This window comes from Nerophis lumbriciformis, linkage group LG22 (assembly GCF_033978685.3).
Source record: "Nerophis lumbriciformis linkage group LG22, RoL_Nlum_v2.1, whole genome shotgun sequence".
Classification (NCBI taxonomy): Eukaryota; Metazoa; Chordata; class Actinopteri; order Syngnathiformes; family Syngnathidae; genus Nerophis; species Nerophis lumbriciformis.
In genome coordinates, this window is record NC_084569.2 from 5,704,959 (window position 1) to 5,727,936 (window position 22,978).

Genomic DNA, 22,978 nt, shown 5'->3' on the forward strand with positions numbered 1-22,978 from the left:
TGTGTGTATATATATATATATATATATATATACGTGTGTGTGTATATATATATATATATATATATATATATATATATATATATATGATATGTGTGTGTATGTTACTCATCAGTTACTCAGTACTTGAGTAGTTTTTTCACAACATACTTTTTACTTTTACTCAAGTAAATATTTGGGTGACTACTCCTTACTTTTACTTGAGTAATAAATCTCTAAAGTAACAGTACTCTTACTTGAGTACAATTTCTGGCTACTCTACCCACCTCTGGTTAAGAACCACTGATATATATATGTATATAAATATAAGAAATACTTTAATTTCAGTGAATTGTAGTCATGAAAATAAAGAAAAGACATTGAATGAGAAGGTGTGTCCAAACTTTTGGTCGATGTATATATAGGCCATATATATATATATATATATATATACCAAAAGTATTTAATTATTTTGATACTTTTGTAAAAAATAAAATATATACATATATATTTATATGTACCCGTATATATTTAATTTTTTACAAAAGTATCAAAATAATATATATATATATATATATATATATATATACACACCAAAATTATTTAATTATTTTGATACTTTTGTAAAAAATAAAATATATATATATATATATATATATATGTATATATTTATATGTATATATTTTATTTTTTACAAAAGTATCAAAATAATATATATATATATTTGTATATATATATTTAAATGTAAATATTTTAATTTTTACAAAAGTATCAAAATAATTTTGGTGTGTATGTGTATATATATATATATAAATTATTTCGATACTTTTCTAAATAAAGGGGACCACAAAAAAGTTCATTATTGGCTTTATTTGAACAAATAATCTTAGGGTACATTAAACATATGTTTATTATTGCAAGTTTAGCTATAAATATACTCCTCCCCCTTAACCCCCCCCCCCCCCCCAATCTCCCGAATTCGGAGGTCTCAAGGTTGGCAAGTATGAACGGATCACCACTCCAAGATGGCGGCCCCGCGTCTCGTCAGCGGCAGTAGCGCTCCGTGCTGCGTACCCTTAGAACATGTCTATGTCTATATTACATATATATAAATTGTACTAACCTAAAATAATAATGTAACTATCTTACAGCCTCCACGTTTTTCACTACAATGTTTGTCCTCCCAACAGAAAATTTTTGTCATGCCAAACATGGATGACGTGTGGCTACCCATAATGCACTCTGCCATGGACCCGCGTTCAAATGCCAGCTCGATTGCCTACTCAGACGATGCCTTGAAGGGCCCCGAGGCGGAGGACTCTGGGGCCCCCTACATGTGACCCTGGGGCCCCCCTACATGTGACAGACAGGCTGGACCGTCTCGTCCTCTCGCCATGGCAATATTCCATGTCAACACCGCGCCTGGGCAACCAGAAGCTTCCTCATCACACATGACCATATTAGGCCATATTTGCGTGGCGGCCCCTTTTTTGACCAAACAAGCCATTCCAACTCGAATAGGAACCATTCAACCTGTGATGTACAGCTGCACCAAACATGTTGGACTTGTACAGTGTATATTTTTGTGAAATTTCGCTAAAAAAAAAAAAAAAAAAGTGTCAGCCGGAATGTTCAGAATTCATGACGTCATTACACTCGTTGCCTGTGCCTGGCACTTTTATGCAAAAAGTCAGCATGTCACCAACTGGAGGCTTAAGTAACGCCTAAAAACTTGGATTTAAAACAAAAAAAAAAGCTGTTTAACCATGACAATGTCTGATGAATGTATTCACGTGTTTTATTTCCATTTATAGTCTCAATTGTGTTGCTATTGCCTAAAGCATTCGGTGCAATGCCGGCTATTTCCCCACCAGAGGGCGCTGTTAGATCTGCTTAAAGCTGAAAATAATTTACACAAACGTGGCTTTTACTGGATATTAGCCATACGGTTTCAATGTCAATGCTTCTTTTTCGCTGATATTTCTGTACTGTAAAACAAATTAGTGGGGAAAAAAAAGGTGAATTCATTGCTTTTATGTTTTGTGTGCAAGGCAGAAAGTGCCTTTATAACAAGCAAACATTCCTCCACAACCATTTGTTTTTGCAACCATCAATGTCAAGTTTACCTGCACTGTGATGGAAATCATTGTGGTGTTCAGTGATTGGTGGATCAATAAAAAGTAGTTTCTTTCACTGATTGTGTTTTTACAATAAACATGTGATAAGAGCAAAATAGTTGCTCTTCAATACCGTGGCTACTTCGGATTGTGTCATGCTTTAAAAGAGAAACTTGGGAGAAGTGCCAAGAAACTCCAGTTATAACAAGACTTTTTTTTTTTTTCTGGCACCATTCTTTATCTGAGTGACAACAAATGCTCACGCAGGTTTTTAAGTATGGTGCTGAATGAGACGCACGACAAAAAAAAAAAGTAGGAAAAACATTTGGAATTTATTTGACCCCATTTCATGCTCACAATTACACAAGTATTTCATTGCTTGTTGGGGTTAAAGCGGCATTCTTCAAGCGATCCCCGGGGTGGCATCTGAAAAGAAATGAGAAGCAAACTATTAATAGAGAATATATCAAGTATAGTCTTGTTTTGGACGTCAATAAACAGTCTAACAATTTATATTATGAAAATATACTTACATTTTATGAAGCATCATGCTGGCAGGCATCCACAACTAGTTTGACGTTCATTCCTAAAACAAAAATGTATATACCGTATTTTCCGCACTATAAGGCGCACCTAAAAACCTCAAATTTTCTCAAAAGCTGACAGTGCGCCTTATAACTCGGTGCGCTTTATTACGATTCATTTTCATAAAGTTTCGATCTCGCAACTTCGGTAAACAGCCGCCATCTTTTTTCCCGGTAGAACAGGAAGCGCTTCTTCTTCTACGCAAGCAACCGCCAAGGAAAGCACCCGCCCCCATAGAACAGGAAGCGCTTCTTCTTCTACTGTAAGCAACCACCCGCCCCCGGAAGAAGAAGAAAAAACGCGCGGATATCACCGTACGTTTCATTTCCTGTTTACATCTGTAAAGACCACAAAATGGCTCCTACTAAGCGACAAGGATCCGGTTCATAAAAAGACGCAATCTCTCCATCCGCACACGGATTACTACCGTATTTCACAGCAACTGATATTCCTGTGAACCGCACTGTGGAACGGGAGCACGTACGGTGAATATTCGCACCACAGGGAATGAGAAGTCATCCTTCACTGTGGTTCTAGCTTGCCATGCTAACTTCCACCCATGGTGATATTCAAAAGGAAGACCTTGCCAAAAGAGACCTTTCCAGCCGGCGTCATCATAAAAGCTAACTCGAAGGGATGGATGGATGAAGAAAAGATGAGCGAGTGGTTAAGGGAAGTTTACGCGAAGAGGCCGGGTGGCTTTTTTCACACAGCTCCGAAGGCGAACACACCTTCACTAAGACGGGCAGACAGCGCCGGACGACATACGCCAACATTTGCCAGTGGATCGTAAATGCCTGGGCAGATATTTCGGTCACAACTGTGGTCCGAGCTTTCCGGAAGGCAGGATTCACAGAACTACTGGACAACAACAGCGACACTGACTCCGATGACTTCGACGAGACGGAACCGGCCATTTTGGATCCCACGCTTGCGCAACTTTTCAATTCGGACACCGAAGACGAAGAATTCGAAGGATTTACGAATGAAGAATAACTTCAGAAGGTGAGCGCTATGTTTATTTTGTGTGTTGTGACATTAACGTTCGAGCAACATTATGTTGCTATTGCTCTACACCATTTTGAATTTTACTATGTTTGTGATTGCACATTTGCGTACATTTTGGGACAGAGTTGTTAGAACGCTGGTTTTCAATATATTATTAAAGTTTGACTGAACTATCTGACTGTTTTTTTGACATTCCCTTTAGCGCAGCGTAGGCGCGGCTTATAATCCGGGGCGGCTTATTGGTGGACAAAGTTATGAAATATGTAATTCATTGAAGGTGCGGCTAATAATCCGGTGCGCCTTATAGTGCGGAAAATACGGTATGTAGATTAGTAAAACATAACTGGGTTGACTTCATTACACACCAGAGTCTAACCCAGTGGTTCTCAAACTTTTTTTGTCATCCCCCACTTTGGACAAGGGGGAGTTTTCAAGCCCCACCTGCCCCCATCGCCCCAACAGAGCGCTAATGCCAAGCTTTAACATTTTCAAATTTATTGAACATCAAGTTGTATACATTCAAACTCAATAACATAAAATAACATTAAGTTCAATAATAAATAAAATAACTGTGCAGCTGTGGTATAACTTGCATCAAGTTCAATAAATAAAATAACTTCCATCAAGTTCAATAATAAATAAAACAAAAGTGTTATAACTTGCATCAAGTTCAATAATAAATCAAAAAAGTGTTATAACTTGCATCAAGTTCAATAATAAATCAAAAAAAGTTATAACTTGCATCAAGTTCAATAATAAATCAAATAAAAGTGTTATAACTTGCATCAACTTCAATAATAAATCAAAAAAAGTGTTATAACTTGCATCAAGTTCAATAATAAATCAAAAAAGTGTTATAACTTGCATCAACTTCAATAATAAATCAAATAACTTGCATCAAGTTCAATAATAAATCAAAAAAGTGTTATAACTTGCATCAAGTTCAATAATAAATCAAAAAAAGTGTTATAACTTGCATCAAGTTCAATAATAAATCAAAAAAGTGTTATAACTTGCATCAACTTCAATAATAAATCAAATAACTTGCATCAAGTTCAATAATAAATCAAAAAAGTGTTATAACTTGCATCAAGTTCAATAATAAATCAAATAAAAGTGTTAGAACTTGCATCAAGTTCAATAATAAATAAAATAAAAGTGCCACTTTGCAATCTCTGCAAAAAAAAAAGAAAAAAGGAGGAGCTATGCATTTGGCAAGACAGGGCAAGTGACAGCACTTTTCCCCGGAAGAGCCACTTTGCTTTACTGTGAAACAGCACGGCTGTATGATCAGCTCCCATTTCCTCACACAGTGCAGAGAACAGTCGCGCTTTCAGTGGTCGTGTTTTGATCAAATTTACCGCGCTCACAACATCTGTTAAAACCTCATTGAGTTCGGGGCTGAGCTGCCTTGACGCGAGTGCTTCCCGGTGAATGACACAGTGTGTGCCCGTCACATTTTTGTTTCTCTGCAGGCGCTGGCTCTGGCTCGACGACCTTTGAGGTGCGAGTCACAAATGTATATATTTGTGTAATTGTGATCCACACATTAGCCTGCTACCCATCCGCGCGAAAGTTTGTTCCGCTTAGCCCCGCCCCCATTAGTTACTGTTGCTATGTCTGTCAAACTTTCGCTCCTACCGAGAAATTTAAAGCCTACAGTAAAAATAAGTACCGGTAATTTCCATTTATTTATATAGCGGATTTCATAGACAGAATCACAAAGTGATTTACAGTGTGTATAGAAAATGAAAGCATAGTAAAAAAAAATAAAAATCTAAGAATATAATAATTAAAAAAAAACATTTTAAGTGAAATTTCCTCCCGTTCCTCGCGCCCCACCTGTCATGTCTCTATTCCCCAACAGTGGGGCGCGCCCCACACTTTGAGAAACGCTGGTCTAACCCAATAATACAATCAATGCACTATTTTGAAAATGTACTTACACTATTAGAAGCCTCGTACTGGCAGTCCTTCACAATAATAGTCCACGACTTAGGACAGTGGCTGGCCAAGCTACTTTGACATTCATTCCTAAAATAAATAAACAAACATTAGTAAAAAAAAATGTACAAATTACAGCCATAGGTTTTTGATAGGTTGGATCAGATTTTGAAGTTAACTTCATTACACATCAGAAGTCTAACGCACGGTATCATCATTTAATACAATTGGTACTTCTATTTTGAAAATATACTTACACTTAATGAGGCCTCATGCTGGCAGGCCTTCACAATAATAGTCCACGACTTATGACCGTGGCTGATCAACCTAGTTTGATGTTCATTCCTAAAACAAATAAAAAACACACACCTTTGTAAAAAAATGTACAATATACAGTTATAGGTTTTTGATGGGTTGAATCAGATTTTGTAATTAACTTCATTACACATCAGAAGTCTAACGCACGGTATCATCATTTACTATAATTGGTAGTTTTATTTTGAAAATATACTTACTTAATGAGGCCTCATGCTGGCAGGCCTTCACAATAATAGTCCACGACTTATGACCGTGGCTGACCAACCTAGTTTGATGTTCATTCCTAAAATAAACAAACATTAGTAAAAATGTACAATATACAGCCATTGGTTTTTGATGGGTTGAATCAGATTTTGAAATTAATTTAATTACTCATCAGAAGTCTAACGCACGGTTTACTATAATATGCTGTTTTATTTTGAAAATATACTTACACTTAATGAAGCCTTGTGCTGGCAGGCCTTCACAAATATAGTCCACAAATTATGACAGTGGCTGACCAATCTAGTTTGACATTCATTCCTAAAATAAATATAAACACACACATTAGTAAAAAATGTAAAATATACAACCATAGGTTTTTGATGGGTTGAATCAGATTTAGAAATTAACTTCATTAGTCATCAGAAGTCTAACGCACGGTATCATCATTTACTATAATATGCGGTTTTATTTTGAAAATATACTTACACTTAATGAAGCCTCGTTCTGGCAGGCCTTCACAATAATAGTCCACGATTTATGACAGTGGCTGACCAATCTAGTTTGACACTCATTCCTAAAATAAATACAAACACACACATTAGTAAAAAAATGTAAAATATACAACCACATCAGAAGTCTAACGCACGGTATCATCATTTAATATATTTGGTAGTTTTATTTTGAAACTATACTTAATGAGGCCTCATGCTGGCAGGCCTTCACAATAATAGTCCACGACTTATGACCGTGGCTGACCAACCTAGTTTGATGTTCATTCCTAAAATAAATATATATAAAAACACACATTAGTAAAACAATTTACAATATAAAGCCATGGGTTTTTGATTGGTTTAATCAGATTTAGAAATTAACTTCATTAGTCATCAGAAGTCTAACGCACGGTATCATCATTTACTATAATATGCGGTTTTATTTTGAAAATATACTTACAAATAAGGAAGCCTTATGCCGGGAGACCTTCACAATAATAGTCCACGACTTATGACCAATCGAGTTTGATGTTCATTCCTAAAATAAATATATATAAAAACACACATTAGTAAAAAAAATGTACAATATAAAGCCATGGGTTTTTGATTGGTTTAATCAGATTTAGAAATTAACTTCATTAGTCATCAGAAGTCTAACGCACGGTATCATCATTTACTATAATATGCTGCTTTATTTTGAAAATATACTTACACTTAATGAAGCCTCGTTCTGGCAGGCCTTCACAATAATAGTCCACGATTTATGACAGTGGCTGACCAATCTAGTTTGACACTCATTCCTAAAATAAATATAAACACACACATTAGTAAAAAAAAAAGTAAAATATACAACCATAGGTTTTTGATGGCTTGAATCAGATTTTCAAATTAACTTCATCACTCATCAGAAGTCTAACGCACGGTATCATCATTTACTATAATATGCGGTTTTATTTTGAAAATATACTTACAAATAAGGAAGCCTTCACAATAATAGTCCACGACTTATGACCAATCTAGTTTGACGTTCATTCCTACAATAAATGAATATATAAACATACATTAGTAAAGCACGTATAATACATAGCCATAGGTTGTTGATGGCTTGAATCAGATTTTTAAATTAACTTCATTACACATCAGAAATAAACGCACGGTATCATTTACTTTTATTTTGAAAATATACTTACCGGTACACTTTAATGCTGGCAGGCCTTCACACGCGTGGGCCACCATGCGCCACGTGGCTGGCCAAATCCACCTACGGTTTGAAATTCATTCCTAAACGAAACAAAAAACAAACAATGATAAAAAACATTTAACGATACACATTCTTTTTGTTTAGATTTAAAACAGTTTCTTACTTTAGGCGGGTTTTTTTTCCAGCGACGCAGCCAAGTCATGCTGATGACGTCACCGGCGACACATGAGCGCTGGTTTCGAGAAATAAAGAAATAAAATAAAACCCAGTTTGTTATGTCACTAGAAAATAAGCATATAATAGATTTAAGGGCCATAGTAAAGCACGCTGCTTCGAGTAACCAGCGTGCTTCTCCATCTTTAACGCCCAAGCTCAAACTGATCCAGGATATAGTTTACACCACTTCCGGTGTGCGTGCTCTCTTCTCCTATTGGCTGACGTCGCCTCCGCACCGCCCCCTCCTATGCAGAAGTCCCGCCCCCTATGCAGAAGTCCCGCCCCTACTAGTTTCATGTCAGGAAGCGAAGAGCTAACTCTCAGTTTATGGCCAACAATGCCTTTTAAAGCTCGGTTTAAAAAAAAAACATCTCCCGACATTTGACGTGAAATCTATGGAGTGAACAAAGCACCAAAACCAGCTGTGGTACTTTTGGTTTTTAGACCCAAAGCGATGGACTGGCGAGTGACCAGCCGGGCCCTGCTGTGCTGCATGTTGCTGTACTACGCCGCTCTTCCACAAAAGGTAAAAAGATGGCTAATTCATTACATCTTATTTCTCACTTTTATTTTTATTTTTTTTACAACTTTCTCTCGTCAATAAAGAAATAAACGTTGACGTAAATGTGGGCTATGAGCGCCACAATGAACACCGAGTGTCATCGCGACAGCAGGCTATCGCTATCGCTCGTTTAGCTGCCGCGCTTTAATAAAAGTTTTCTGGACCAGTAAAAGACAACAATTTTTAATTTTTAATCATCTTCAAAAGTAATCAGATTATTGTCAGTTTCAGTTTGTTCCGAACACGCATAAAATACAACGTAGTGCATCACACAATTGTTTCATTGCAGCACGTCCGAAAAGGAGTAGGAAGAAACAGAGCTTATTTAATCCCTTTTCATAGCACAGCAATTGTATTGAAGTGAAGTGAATTACATTTATATAGCGCTTTTCTCTAGTGACTCAAAGTGCTTTTACATAGTGAAACCCAATATCTTAAGTTCCATTTAAACAAGTGTGGGTGGCACTGGGAACAGGCGGGTAAAGTGTCTTGCTCAATGTTCAAAATATATACGAGGTTCGAGTCCCACAAGTCCCGCCGCCGGCCGGGATGCCCAAAATGTACAAAACGCGCCCAGCAAAGTCCCACGGGAAGGCGGGGAGAAAAGTCGGTAAAATGTTGAAAAATCACACCCGGGTTCGAGTGCCACAAGTCTTAAGACTCCATGCGGGACTCGAACCTGGGTAGGTATTTTTGAACATTTTTGGGACTTTTGCCGACTTTTCCAACTTTTATCGCCCCTCCCCGTGAGACTCGGCTGGGTGTGTTATGGACATAACACACCCAGCCGAGTCCCACGGGGAGAGGAGGTAAAAGTTGGAAATGTCAGCAAAAGTCCCAAAAATGTACAAAATACCTACCCAGGTTCGAGTCCCACAAGTCCCGCCGCCGGCCGGGATGCAAAAAATGTCCAAAACGCGCCCAGCAAAGTCCCACGGAAAGGCGGGGAGAAAAGTGAGAAAAGTCGGTAAAATGTTGAAAAATCACACCCGGGTTCAAGTGCCACAAGTCTTAAGGCTCCATGTGGGACTCGAACCTGGGTAGGTATTTTGTACATTTTTGGGACTTTTCCAACTTTTATCGCCCCTCCCCGTGAGACTCGGCTGGGTGTGCTATGGACATTTTGGGCATCCCGGGACTTGTGGGACTGGAACCTGGGTAGGTATTTTAAACATTTTTGGGGACTTTTGCCGACTTTTCTCACTTTTCTCCCCCACTTCCCGTGGAACTTTGGACAAAAATAGTTTCAAACATGTTTTCCTCAATATAGGTCATAACATTTCAGCAACAAGCTGTAATATCTTACTGAGATCATTTAGGACCAAAACACTTAAAACAAGTAAAACACTCTAACATAAAATCTTATGTATGGTCCCGGGATGCCCAAAATGTCCATAACACACCCAGCCGAGTCCCACGGGGAGGGGAAATAAAAGTTGGAAAAGTCGGCAAAAGTCTCAAAAATGTTCAAAATACCTACCCAGGTTCGAGTCCCACCGCCGGCCGGGATGCCCAAAATGTCCAAAACGCGCCCAGCAAAGTCCCACGGGAAGGCGGGGAGAAAAGTGAGAAAAGTCGGTAAAATGTTCAAAAATCACACCCGGGTTCGAGTGCCACAAGTCTTAAGACTCCATGCGGGACTCCAACCTGGGTAGGTTTTTGGGACTTTTGCCGACTTTTCTCCCCCACTTCCCGTGGGACTTTGCTGGGTGCGTTTTGGACATTTGAACAAAAATAGTTTCAAGCATGTTTTACTCAATTTAGGTCATAACATCTCAGCAACAAGCTGTAATATCTTAATGAGATCATTTAGGACCAAAACACTTAAAACAAGTAAAACACTCTAACATAAAATCTTATGTATGGCCACGCAAGTCTCAAAATGTCCATAACACACCCAGCCGAGTCCCACGGGGAGGGGAGATAAAAGTTGGAAAAGTCGTCAAAAGTCCCAAAAAAACCAGTGTGGTTGGCATTGGGAGCAGGCGGGTAAAGTGTCTTGCCCAATGTTCAAAATACCTACCCAGGTTCGAGTCCCACAAGTCTTACCGCCGGCCGGGATGCCCAAAATGTCCAAAACGCGCCCAGCAAAGTCCCACGGGAAGGCGGGGAGAAAAGTCGGTAAAATGTTCAAAAATCACACCCGGGTTCGAGTGCCACAAGTCTTAAGACTCCATGCGGGACTCCAACCTGGGTAGGTATTTTGAACATTTTTGGGGACTTTTGCTGACTTTTCTCATTTTTCTCCCCCACTTCCCATGGGACTTTGCTGGGTGCGTTTTGGACATTTTTTGCATCCCGGGGGGCTTATGCGGCCGGCGGCGGGACTCGTGGGACTGGAACCCGGGGAGGTATTTTAGACAAAATTGGGACTTTTGACCATTTTGGCCGCCTTTTCCCCTCTTCTTCCTTGCCGTCCTGTGCACCATTGCTGGGTGTGTTTTGGACATTTGGACAAAAATAGTTACAAGCATGTTTTACTCAATATAGGTCATAACATCTCAGCAACAAGCTGTAATATCTTACTGAGATCATTTAGGACCAAAACACTTAAAACAAGTAAAACACTCTAACATAAAATCTTATGTATGGCCACGCAAGTCCCGAGATGCCCAAAATGTCCATAACACACCCAGCCGAGTCCCACATGGAGGGGGTGGGGCGATAAAAATTGGAAAAGTCGGCAAAAGTCCCAAAAATGTTCAAAATACCTACCCAGGTTCGAGTCCCACAAGTCCCGCCGCCGGCCGGGATGCCCAAAATGTCCAAAACGCGCCCAGCAAAGTCCCACGGGAAGGCGGGGAGAAAAGTCGGTAAAATGTTGAAAAATCACACGAGGTTCGAGTGCCACAAGTCTTAAGACTCCATGCGGGACTCGAACCTGGGTAGGTATTTTGAACATTTTTGGGACTTTTGCCGACTTTTCCAACTTTTAAGAGACTCGGCTGGGTGTGTTATGGACATTTTGGGCATCCCGGCCGGGACTTGTGGGACTGGAACCTGGGTAGGTATTTTAAACATTTTTGGGGACTTTTGCCGACTTTTCTCACTTTTCTCCCCCACATCCCGTGGGACTTTGTTGGGTGCGTTTTGGACATTTTTTGTATCCGGCGGCAGGACTCGTGGGACTGGAACCCGGGGAGGTAGTTTGGACACAATTGGGACTTTAGACCAATTTGGCCGCCTTTTCCCCCTCTTCTTCCCCGCCTTCCTGTACACCATTGCTGGGTATGTTTTGGACATTTGGACAAAAATATTTTCAAGCATGTTTTACTCAATATAGGTCATAACATCTCAGCAACAAGCTGTAATATCTTACTGAGATCATTTAGGACCAAAACACTTAAAACAAGTAAAACACTCTAACATAAAATCTTATGTATGGCCACGCAAGTCCCGGGATGCCCAAAATGTCCATAACACACACAGCCCAGTCCCAGGGGGAGGGGAGATAAAAGTTGGAAAAGTCGGCAAAAGTCTCAAAAATGTTCAAAATACCTACCCAGGTTCGAGTCCCGCATGGAGTCTTAAGACTTGTGGCACTCGAACCCGGGTGAGATTTTTCAACATTTTACCGACTTTTCTCGCTTTTCTCCCCGCCTTCCCGTCGCCGGCCGGGATGCAAAAAATGTCCAAAACGCGCCCAGCAAAGTCCCACGGGAAGGCGGGGAGAAAAGTGAGAAAAGTCGGTAAAATGTTGAAAAATCACACCCGGGTTCGAGTGCCACAAGTCTTAAGACTCCATGCGGGACTCGAACCTGGGTAGGTATTTTGAACATTTTTGGGACTTTTGCCGACGTTTCTCACTTTTCTCCCCCACTTCCCATGGGACTTTGCTGGGTGCGTTTTGGACATTTTTTGCATCCCAGGACTTGTGCGGCCAGCAGCGTGACTCGTGGGACTGGAACCCGGGGCGGTATTTTGGACACAATTGGAACTTTTGACCAATTTGGCCGCCTTTTCCCCTCTTCTTCCCCACCGTCCTGTGCACCATTGCTGGGTGTGTTTCGGACATTTGGACAGAAATAGTTTCAAGCATGTTTTACTCAATATGCCCAAAATGTCCATAACACACCCAGCCGAGTCCCACGGGGAGGGGAGATAAAAGTTGGAAAAGTCGGCAAAAGTCTCAAAAATGTTCAAAATACCTACCCAGGTTCCAGTCCCTTAAGTCCCACCGCCGGCCGGGATTCCCAAAATGTCCAAAACGCGCCCAGCAAAGTCCCACGGGAAGGCGGGGAGAAAAGTCGGTAAAATGTTCAAAAATCACACCCGGGTTCGAGTGCCACAAGTCTTAAGACTCCATGCGGGACTCGAACCTGGGTAGGTATTTTGAACATTTTTGGGACTTTTGCCGACGTTTCTCACTTTTCTCCCCCACTTCCCATGGGACTTTGCTGGGTGCGTTTTGGACATTTTTTGCATCCCAGGACTTGTGCGGCCAGCAGCGTGACTCGTGGGACTGGAACCCGGGGCGGTATTTTGGACACAATTGGAACTTTTGACCAATTTGGCCGCCTTTTCCCCTCTTCTTCCCCACCGTCCTGTGCACCATTGCTGGGTGTGTTTCGGACATTTGGACAGAAATAGTTTCAAGCATGTTTTACTCAATATGCCCAAAATGTCCATAACACACCCAGCCGAGTCCCACGGGGAGGGGAGATAAAAGTTGGAAAAGTCGGCAAAAGTCTCAAAAATGTTCAAAATACCTACCCAGGTTCCAGTCCCTTAAGTCCCACCGCCGGCCGGGATTCCCAAAATGTCCAAAACGCGCCCAGCAAAGTCCCACGGGAAGGCGGGGAGAAAAGTCGGTAAAATGTTCAAAAATCACACCCGGGTTCGAGTGCCACAAGTCTTAAGACTCCATGTGGGACTCCAACCTGGATAAGTTTTTGGGACTTTTGCCGACTTTTCTCACTTTTCTCCCCCACTTCCCATGGGACTTTGCTGGGTGCGTTTTGGACATTTTTTGCATCCCGGGACTTGTGCGGCCGGCGTATTTTGGACAAAATTGGGACTTTTGACCATTTTGGCCGCCTTTTCCCCTCTTCTTCCCCGCCTTCCTGTGCACCATTGCTGGGTATGTTTTGAACATTTGGACAAAAATAGTTTCAAGCATGTTTTACTCAATATAGGTCATAACATCTCAGCAACAAGCTGTAATATCTTACTGAGATCATTTAGGACCAAAACACTTAAAACAAGTAAAACACTCTAACATAAAATCTTATGTATGGCCACGCAAGTGCCGGGATGCCCAAAATGTCCATAACACACCCAGCCGAGTCCCACGGGGAGGGGAGGTAAAAGTTGGAAATATCAGCAAAAGTCCCAAAAATGTTCAAAATACCTACCCAGGTTCGAGTCCCACAAGTCCCGCCACCGGCCGGGATGCCCAAAATGTCCAAAACGCGCCCAGCAAAGTCCCACAGGAAGGCGGGGAGAAAAGTGAGAAAAGTCGGTAAAATGTTGAAAAATCACACCCGGGTTCGAGTGCCACAAGTCTTAAGACTCCATGTGGGACTCCAACCTGGGTAGGTTTTTGGGACTTTTGCCGACTTTTCTCACTTTTCTCCCCCACTTCCCGTAGGACTTTGTTGGGTGCGTTTTGGACATTTTTTGCATCCCAGGACTTGTGCGGCCGGCGGCGGGACTCATGGGACTGGAAGGGAGGTATTTTGGACAAAATTGGGACTTTTGACCATTTTGGCCGCCTTTTCCCCTCTTCTTCCCCGCCTTCCTGTGCACCATTGCTGGGTGTGTTTTGGACATTTGGACAAAAATAGTTTCAAGCATGTTTTACTCAATATAGGTCATAACATCTCAGCAACAAGCTGTAATATCTTACTGAGATCATTTAGGACCAAAACACTTAAAACAAGTAAAACACTCTAACATAAAATCTTATGTATGGCCACGCAAGTCCCGGGATGCCCAAAATGTCCATAACACACCCAGCCGAGTCCCACGGGGAGGGGAGATAAAAGTTGGAAAAGTCGGCAAAAGTCTCAAAAATGTTCAAAATACCTACCCAGGTTTGAGTCCCACAAGTCCCGCCGCCGGCCGGGATGCCCAAAATGTCGAAAACACGCCCAGCAAAGTCCCACAGGAAGGCGGGGAGAAAAGTGAGAAAAGTCGGTAAAATGTTGAAAAATCACACCTGGGTTCGAGTGCCACAAGTCTTAAGACTCCATGTGGGACTCCAACCTGGGTAGGTATTTTGAAAATTTTTGGGCACTTTTGCCGACTTTTCTCACTTTTCTCCCCCACTTCCCGTGGGACTTTGCTGGGTGCGTTTTGGACATTTTTTGTATCCGGCGGCCGGCATCGGGACTCGTGGGACTGGAACCCGGGGAGGTAGTTTGGACACAATTGGGACTTTAGACCAATTTGGCCGCCTTTTCCCCTCTTCTTCCTCGCCGTCCTGTGCACCATTGCTGGGTATGTTTTGGACATTTGGACAAAAATAGTTTCAAGCATGTTTTACTCAATATAGGTCATAACATCTCAGCAACAAGCTGTAATATCTTACTGAGATCATTTAGGACCAAAACACTTAAAACAAGTAAAACACTCTAACATAAAATCTTATGTATGGCCACGCAAGTCCCGGGATGCCCAAAATGTCCATAACACACCCAGCCGAGTCCCACGGGGAGGGGAGATAAAAGTAGGCAAAAGTCCCAAAAACGTTCAAAATACCTACCCAGGTTCGAGTCCCACAAGTCCCGCCGCCGGCCGGGATGTCCAAAACGCGCCCAGCAAAGTCCCACGGGAAGGCGGGGAGAAAAGTGAGAAAAGTTGGTAAAATGTTGAAAAATCACTCTGGTTCGAGTGCCACAAGTCTTAAGACTCCATGTGAGACTTCAACCTGGGTAGGTATTTTGAACATTTTTGGGGACTTTTGCCGACTTTTCTCCCCCACTTCCCATGGGACTTTGCTGGGTGCGTTTTGGACATTTTTTTGCATCCCAGGACTTGTGCGGCCGGCGGCGGGACTCGTGGGACTGGAACCCGGGGAGGTATTTTGAACAAAATTGGGACTTTTGACCATTTTGGCCGCCTTTTCCCCTCCTCTTCCCCGCCTTCCTGTGCACCATTGCTGGGTATGTTTTGGACATTTGGACAAAAATTGTTTCAAGCATGTTTTACTCAATATAGGTCATAACATCTCAGCAACAAGCTGTAATATCTTACTGAGATCATTTAGGACCAAAACACTTAAAACAAGTAAAACACTCTAACATAAAATCTTATGTATGGCCACGCAAGTCCCGGGATGCCCAAAATGTCCATAACACACCCAGCCGAGTCCCACGGGGAGGGGAGATAAAAGTTGGAAAAGTCGGCAAAAGTCTCAAAAATGTTCAAAATACCTACTCAGGTTCAAGTCCCACCGCCGGCCGGGATGCCCAAAATGTCCAAAACGTGCCCAGCAAAGTCCCACGGGAAGGCGGGGAGAAAAGCGAGAAAAGTCGGTAAAATGTTGAAAAATCACACCCGGGTTCGAGTGCCACAAGTCTTAAGACTCCATGTGGGACTCCAACCTGGGTAGGTATTTTGAAAATTTTTGGGACTTTTGCCGACTTTTCTCACTTTTCTCCCCCACTTCCCATGGGACTTTGCTGGGTGCGTTTTGGACATTTTTTGCATCCCAGGACTTGTGCGGCCGGCGGCGGCACTCGTGGGACTGGAACCCGGGGAGGTATTTTGGACAAAATTGGGACTTTTGACCATTTTGGCCGCCTTTTCCCCTCTTCTTCCCCGCCGTCCTGTGCACCATGTTTTGGACATTTGGACAAAAATAGTTTCAAGCATGTTTCACTCAATATAGGTCATAACATCTCAGCAACAAGCTGTAATATCTTACTTAGATCATTTAGGACCAAAACACTTAAAACAAGTAAAACACTGTAACATAAAATCTTATGTATGGCCACGCAAGTCCCAAAATGTCCATAACACACCCAGCCGAGTCCCACGGGGAGGGGAGGTAAAAGTTGGAAATGTCAGCAAAAGTCCCAAAAATGTCCAAAATACCTACCCAGGTTCGAGTGCCACAAGTCTTAAGACTCCATGTGGGACTCCAACCTGGGTAGGTATTTTGAACATTTTTGGGGACTTTTGCCGACTTTTCTCACTTTTCTCCCCCACTTCCCATGGGACTTTGTTGGGTGAGTTTTGGACATTTTTTGCATCCCAGGACTTGTGCGGCCGGCAGCGGGACTTGTGGGAGGTAGTTTGGACACAATTGGGACTTTTGACCAATTTGACCGCCTTTTCCCCTCTTCTTCCCCGCCTTCCTGTGCACCATTGCTGGGTATGTTTTGGACATTTGGACAAAAATAGTTTCAAGCATGTTTTACTCAATATAGGTCATAACATCTCAGCAACAAGCTGTAATATCTTACTGAGATCATTTAGGACCAAAACACTTAAAACAAGTAAAACACTCTAACATAAAATCTTATGTATGGCCACGCAAGTCCCGGGATGCCCAAAATGTCCATAACACACCCAGCCGAGTCCCACGAGGAGGGGAGATAAAAGTTGGAAAAGTCGGCAAAAGTCCCAAAAATGTTCAAAATACCTACCCAGGTTCCAGTCCCACAAGTCCCACCGCCGGCCGGGATGCCCAAAATGTCCAAAACGCACCCAGCAAAGTCCCACGGGAAGGCGGGGAGAAAAGTGAGAAAAGTCGGTAAAATGTTGAAAAATCACACCCGGGTTCGAGTGCCACAAGTCTTAAGACTCCATGTGGGACTGGAACATGGGTAGGTATTTTGAACATTTTTGGGGACTTTTGCCGACTTTTCTCACTTTTCTCCCCCACTTCCCATGGGACTTTGCTGGGTGCGTTTTGAACATTTTTTGCATCCCGGGACTTGTGCGGCGGGACTCGTGGGACTGGAACCCGGGGAGGTATTTTGGACAAAATTGGGACTTTTGACCATTTTGGCCGCCTTTTCCCCTCTTCTTCCCCGCCTTCCTGTGCACCATTGCTGGGTGTGTTTTGGACATTTGAACAAAAATAGTTACAAGCATGTTTTACTCAATATAGGTCATAACATCTCAGCAACAAGCTGTAATATCTTACTGAGATCATTTAGGAGTAAAACACTCTAACATAAAATCTGCTTAGTGAGAAGAATGATCTTATCAGACAGAAAAAAAGCAAATATCACCCTTATTTGAGATATTTCATCTTACTTAGATTTCACTTTTTGCAGTGTGATCGAGGGTGATGGGTCAAATGCAGAGAATAATTTCACCACACCTAGTGTGTGTATCATTGGTACTTTTTTTTACTTTTTGAGTTTGTTTCTAGTCAGTGAGTATTTTTGCAGTTTCCGCAGCATGGACTATGACATGCTGGACAGACATGGACCGTGTCTGTTTACACAACCTCCAGTTGATTTACCTTTTTTTAAAACGACTTGCAAGTTTGTTCTGTCTTTAATTAAAAGATAAACGTGCACAAAAAAGCAGGTTGTTGTTATCCTTGATGTTGATTCAATCACAAAGATGATGTCGTCCACTTCAATGCGGTTTACTTTGATAACAGAGCAGTTTTTTCTCATCTCAGAAAACACTTCAAAAAATCAAATCAACTTTATTTATAAAGCACATTTAAAATGTACCACAGGGGTATCCAAAGTGCTGCAGAATAGGCAGGTTAAAAGATAACACAAGAAAAACAAGCAAACAGAGCACGATAAAAAAAAAAACTTTGCTCTCCTAGTATCACCATAATGACCAGCTGTAAAATACAGTAGCGTAGTAGACCTAAGGCTATGTCTACACTAAGCCGGATAACCCTTTAAACCAGTGGTCCCCAACCCCAGTTCCAAAAAGGTTGGGGACCACCGCCTTAAACTAATACTTATTTAGCCTAAGCCCAGTTTCAGCCACACTAAACTATCGTTTAAGGCAGGGGTGCTCACACTTTTTCTGCAGGCGAGCTACTTTTCAATTGATCAAGTCGTGGGGATCTACCTCATTCATATATATCATTTATATTTACTTATTTATGAAATATATGTTTTTGTTAACAAGTTAAAGGTGTTTAATGATAATGCAAGCATGTTTAACACATATAGTTAATATTGTTAAAAAATTAAAGGTGTTTAATGATAATACAAGTATGTTTAATACATATAGTTAATATTGTTAAAAAATTAAAAGTGTTTAATGATAATACAAGTATGTTTAATACATATAGTTAATATTGTTAAATTAAAGGTGTTTAATGATAATACAAGTATGTTTAATACATATAGTTAATATTGTTAACAAGTTCCATCCATCCATCCATTTTCTACCGCTTATTCCCTTTGGGGTCGCGGGGGGCGCTGGAGACAATCTCAGCTACAATCGGGCGGAAGGCGGGGTACACCCTGGACAAGTCGCTACTTCATCGCAGGGCCAACACAGATCGACAGACAACAACTAGGGCCAATTTAGTGTTGCAAGTTAAAGGTGTTTAATGATAATGCAAGCATGTTTAACACATATAGTTAATATTGTTAAAAAATTAAAGGTGTTTAATGATAATACAAGTATGTTTAATACATATAGTTAATATTGTTAACAAGTTAAAGGTGTTTAAAGATAATGCAAGCATGTTTAACACATATAGTTAATACTGTTAACAAGTTAAAGGTGTTTAAAGATAATACAAGCATGTTTAACACATATAGTTAATATTGTTAAAAAATTAAAGGTGTTTAATGATAATACAAGAATGTTTAACACATATAGTTAATATTGTTAATAAGTTAAAGGTGTTTAAAGATAATACAAGCATGTTTAACACATATAGATTCCTTTCTTTCATGAAGACAAGAATATAAGTTGGTGTATTACCTGATTGTGATGACTTGCATTGATTGGAATCAGACAGTGGTGCTGATAACGTCCGCATTTTCGAATGGAGGAGAAAAAAAGTCCTCCTTTCTGTCCAATACCACATGAAAGTGGTTGGTTTTTGGCATCTTATTTGTCCAGCTTCCGTACTCCTTTGTATACACTTTACAAGAAATACATTGTCGGCAAACTCCGTAGGTTGCTAGCTTGTGCACGCCAGCTTTCTGAGACTCTTATTTTGGTAGCGCAACTGTGCAGTCACTCTTTGGAGTTTTGACAACAGGTACGGCGCCAGAGTCTGTTGAAATAATGTGTTTCTCGCCTTCCAGTCGGTAATTTTAAGGAGCTGGCAGCAGCCAGCGTCATCTCAGAATAAGACCCTTGGGTACCGTGAATGTCAATCAAGTGACGAAAGTGACGTCATAGTGAAGATTTATGATCGCTCATTTTTAGGACTATTTTTTTAATGCCTGGCTGGTGATCGACTGACACACCCTCCGAGATCGACCGGTAGCTCGCGATCGACGTAATGAGCACCCCTGGTTTAAGGTAACCCTCCTTGGATAATTTTTTACACGGTACAAAAATACAAAATCTCCGGCTCTTCGCTTTGTATGGACTCATTGATCGTTTACAAAGTGAGTTCGGAGAGGAAGTGACGCCAGAGAGACCGAGCCCCACGCAGGAAGTGACGTCAGAAAGAACGCGCCCCAGCCAGCTTCATAATAAAGCGGTTTCGTAACTCGGGGCTTACCACTGTAAATATGGAGGCGAGTCATCCAGACAAGCCCGTGTTTCTCCTTCTTCTACATCATACTTGCCAACCTTGAGACCTCCGATTTCGGGAGGTGGGGGGTGGGGGTGGGGGCGTGGTTGGGGGTGGGGCGGGGGGCGTGGTTAAGATATATATATATATATATATATATATATAAGAAATACTTGACTTTCAGTGAATTCTAGCTATATATATATATAACATGGCAAATTCTTGCATCCAGCACACCTTACAATAGTGGTAATAAAAGATGCAACCTATGCTTGAAAGAGAAACTGTTTATTATTTACCGTCCAGACCTGTCATCCCTCAACAAGCGCAGCGAAATTGTAACAACATGCCGCCATAGACGGAAACACCTCCTAGGTAACACATGAGCCAATCACCACGCCCCTAGGCCAGCCTGTACCCACCCACTCTGTGCCCTATATAAACCATGGTATGCGAATGCTCCCATTAAAATCTCCTGATGATTGAGGGTACCCCCCCTCATGAAACAGGCCTGTAGAGATGAAATAGTCTTGTGATTTTTTTCCCACACATACATATATATATATATATATATATATATATATATATAAATAAAATAAATACTTGAATTTCAGTGTTCATTTACAAACTACAACTCACAAACACTTTAGAGTTAGGCTCCACCATCAGAATGTGTACTTAAACTTATAAAGATCACATGGATATTATTCAGTGAGTTGATTCACCAAAACTAACCTGTTACACAGGAGGAAAAAGCACACAGGACGTTTCAATTGTTCACAGACTGGTCGCGCTCATCAGAATGACAAGCCACATCCGGTCTGCAGGTGATAGCATTCAATTGGGAAGAAACGCCCTACTGCCCCCTACTGACCAATGTGAATACTGATAAATGTGTAATGACAGCTCCAAAAACGAATTCAAACCACAAAATAAACTAAATAAATCAACACAAAAATGTGACACATTATGGGTGGGTCACATATGCATGTACAGTAGATGGCAGTATTGTCCTGTTTAAAAGTGTCACAACATTGCTGTTTACGGCAGACGAACTGCTTTACGGTAGACACTGTTGTTGTGTGTTGTCAACACGTCACTCAGGTCCGCCTGAATTTCGGGAGTTTTTCGGGAGAAAATTTGTCCCGGGAGGTTTTCGGGAGAGGCGCTGAATTTCGGGAGTCTCCCGGAAAATCCGGGAGGGTTGGCAAGTATGTTCTACATGTACAGACGCTTGTGGAACTCACACATGAATACCTTAAGAGAAAGCCATTGCAGCTATTTGGGATACAACACTTCTCAGACACCAAGAGAACTTTCCAATTGTGATTCTACTTACCGAAAAAACTTCAACCATTTGTCGAAGGAGAGACGACGAGAATGCGGGCTCCCGTGGATGTGATTAAAAAAAGGTAGCGTGTGCTTTGTATTACCTGGCCGTCGAGGAAAGACTACGGAAAACGGCGAATGCTTTTGGACTGGCAAAGCAGACTGTATCAGTTATTGTCCGCCATGTATGTCCCGGACTCAACGTCTAGGTTCAGAGTATATAAAGTCACCAAAAAGGAATGGACAATGAAGGCGAAGGCAAAAGTGTGAGGAGTGTCCTGACCAGATATCTAGATCCCTAGTATGATTGATGTAAAATGTTCTTTATCACATTGTTTACTTTTACTTGTTTAAAAAATATGTGATTAATGTATGATGTCAGGTGTGATTCACTACAATAGAGCCCCACAGCACACTGGATTCCAGTTCATTGAAATAGCACAACACTGGATATTGTTCAGATAAGTGACATTTAAGAACTTGCACACAAAGCAACACTAGAGGTGACTATGACAAGCGCATTTTCCACGCATGCGTACTTTGGCGCCGGCGGACGGAGGGGTTAGGGGGTCTTAAACAATGGCATTGTTGTGTGTGGACACGGATAAGGTTAAGTGTGATTTACCCTGGATAATCTTATCCGGCTTAGTGTAAACAGGGCCTAAATATTCATCAAAACAAGACAGAGGTTTTATTTAGCAAATATATTTGATATTGTTGGCAACTGTAACATTACACAGTTTGAACAGTAACACTGTTTGAATATTTTTATGATTTTGGCATATTCAGTGGTACATGTACCACAGTTTGAATAGAGACGATATAAAAAAGGCTACAGTAGCCACTAACTTCTGTGAAAAGTACAAAAGATAATATTGAACTCTACGAGGAGTCCAAGTAGTTGCAAAATGCATTTTAGTTTGATGAATGGGTACAGACCATAGACAGATAGCTAACTACTAACTTGTGAAGATCATAACAGACTGTACACACAGTTTGAACAGTAACACTGTTTAACTATTTATTTGATTTTGGCGTACTTAGTGGTACGTGTACCACAGTTTGATAATCATGGTGTAGAGTAGAGACAATACAAATTAAAGCTGCAAGCAGCGTTGGTCGGGCCCGCGTATTTGGCAGGTGCTAGTCCTAAGTGTCCCAATACTTTTGTCCAGTTTTAGTCCCAAGTGTCCCAATACTTTTGTCAAGTTGTAGTCCTAAGTGTCGCAATACTTTTATCCAGTGTAGGTGTCCCAATACTTTTGTCCAGTGGTATTCCTAAGTGTCCCAATACTTTTGTGCAGTGTAAGTGTCCCAATACTTTTGTCCAGTTTTGGTCATAAGTGTCCCAATACTTTTGTCCAGTTTTGGTCATAAGTGTCCCAATACTTTTGT

The 22,978-nt window shown here is 41.2% G+C and overlaps 2 protein-coding genes and 1 long non-coding RNA gene across 4 annotated transcripts in view; 2 read left to right on the top strand and 1 right to left on the bottom strand.

Annotated features, from left to right (window-relative positions):
• tex2 (testis expressed 2) overlaps positions 1 to 2,230 on the top strand; it is a 92,483-nt gene extending 90,253 nt beyond the window's left edge. Inside the window, exon 12 of the mRNA XM_061974368.1 lies at positions 1,167 to 2,230. Within this exon, the coding sequence (XP_061830352.1) occupies positions 1,167 to 1,316 (150 nt within the window). The 3' untranslated portion in view covers positions 1,317 to 2,230. The remainder of the gene's footprint in view (positions 1 to 1,166) is intronic.
• A 175-nt stretch (positions 2,231 to 2,405) lies between these two features.
• LOC133615109 (uncharacterized) lies at positions 2,406 to 8,172 on the bottom strand. Of its 2 annotated transcripts, XR_009816680.2 has the most exons (11): positions 8,008 to 8,172; positions 7,834 to 7,924; positions 7,615 to 7,677; positions 7,356 to 7,443; positions 7,104 to 7,181; positions 6,845 to 6,930; positions 6,146 to 6,231; positions 5,888 to 5,975; positions 5,633 to 5,720; positions 2,627 to 2,679; positions 2,406 to 2,519 (listed from the first exon to the last, which is right to left on the bottom strand). It is a non-coding gene; the product is annotated as an uncharacterized lncRNA (long non-coding RNA). The 2 variants fall into 2 exon arrangements; XR_012051100.1 differs by lacking the exon at positions 7,104 to 7,181.
• Positions 8,173 to 8,337: 165 nt separating this feature from the next.
• ern1 (endoplasmic reticulum to nucleus signaling 1) overlaps positions 8,338 to 22,978 on the top strand; it is a 90,453-nt gene continuing 75,812 nt past the window's right edge. The window contains exon 1 of the mRNA XM_061974367.1: positions 8,338 to 8,586. Coding sequence (XP_061830351.1) covers positions 8,515 to 8,586 — 72 coding nt within the window. The 5' untranslated portion in view covers positions 8,338 to 8,514. The remainder of the gene's footprint in view (positions 8,587 to 22,978) is intronic.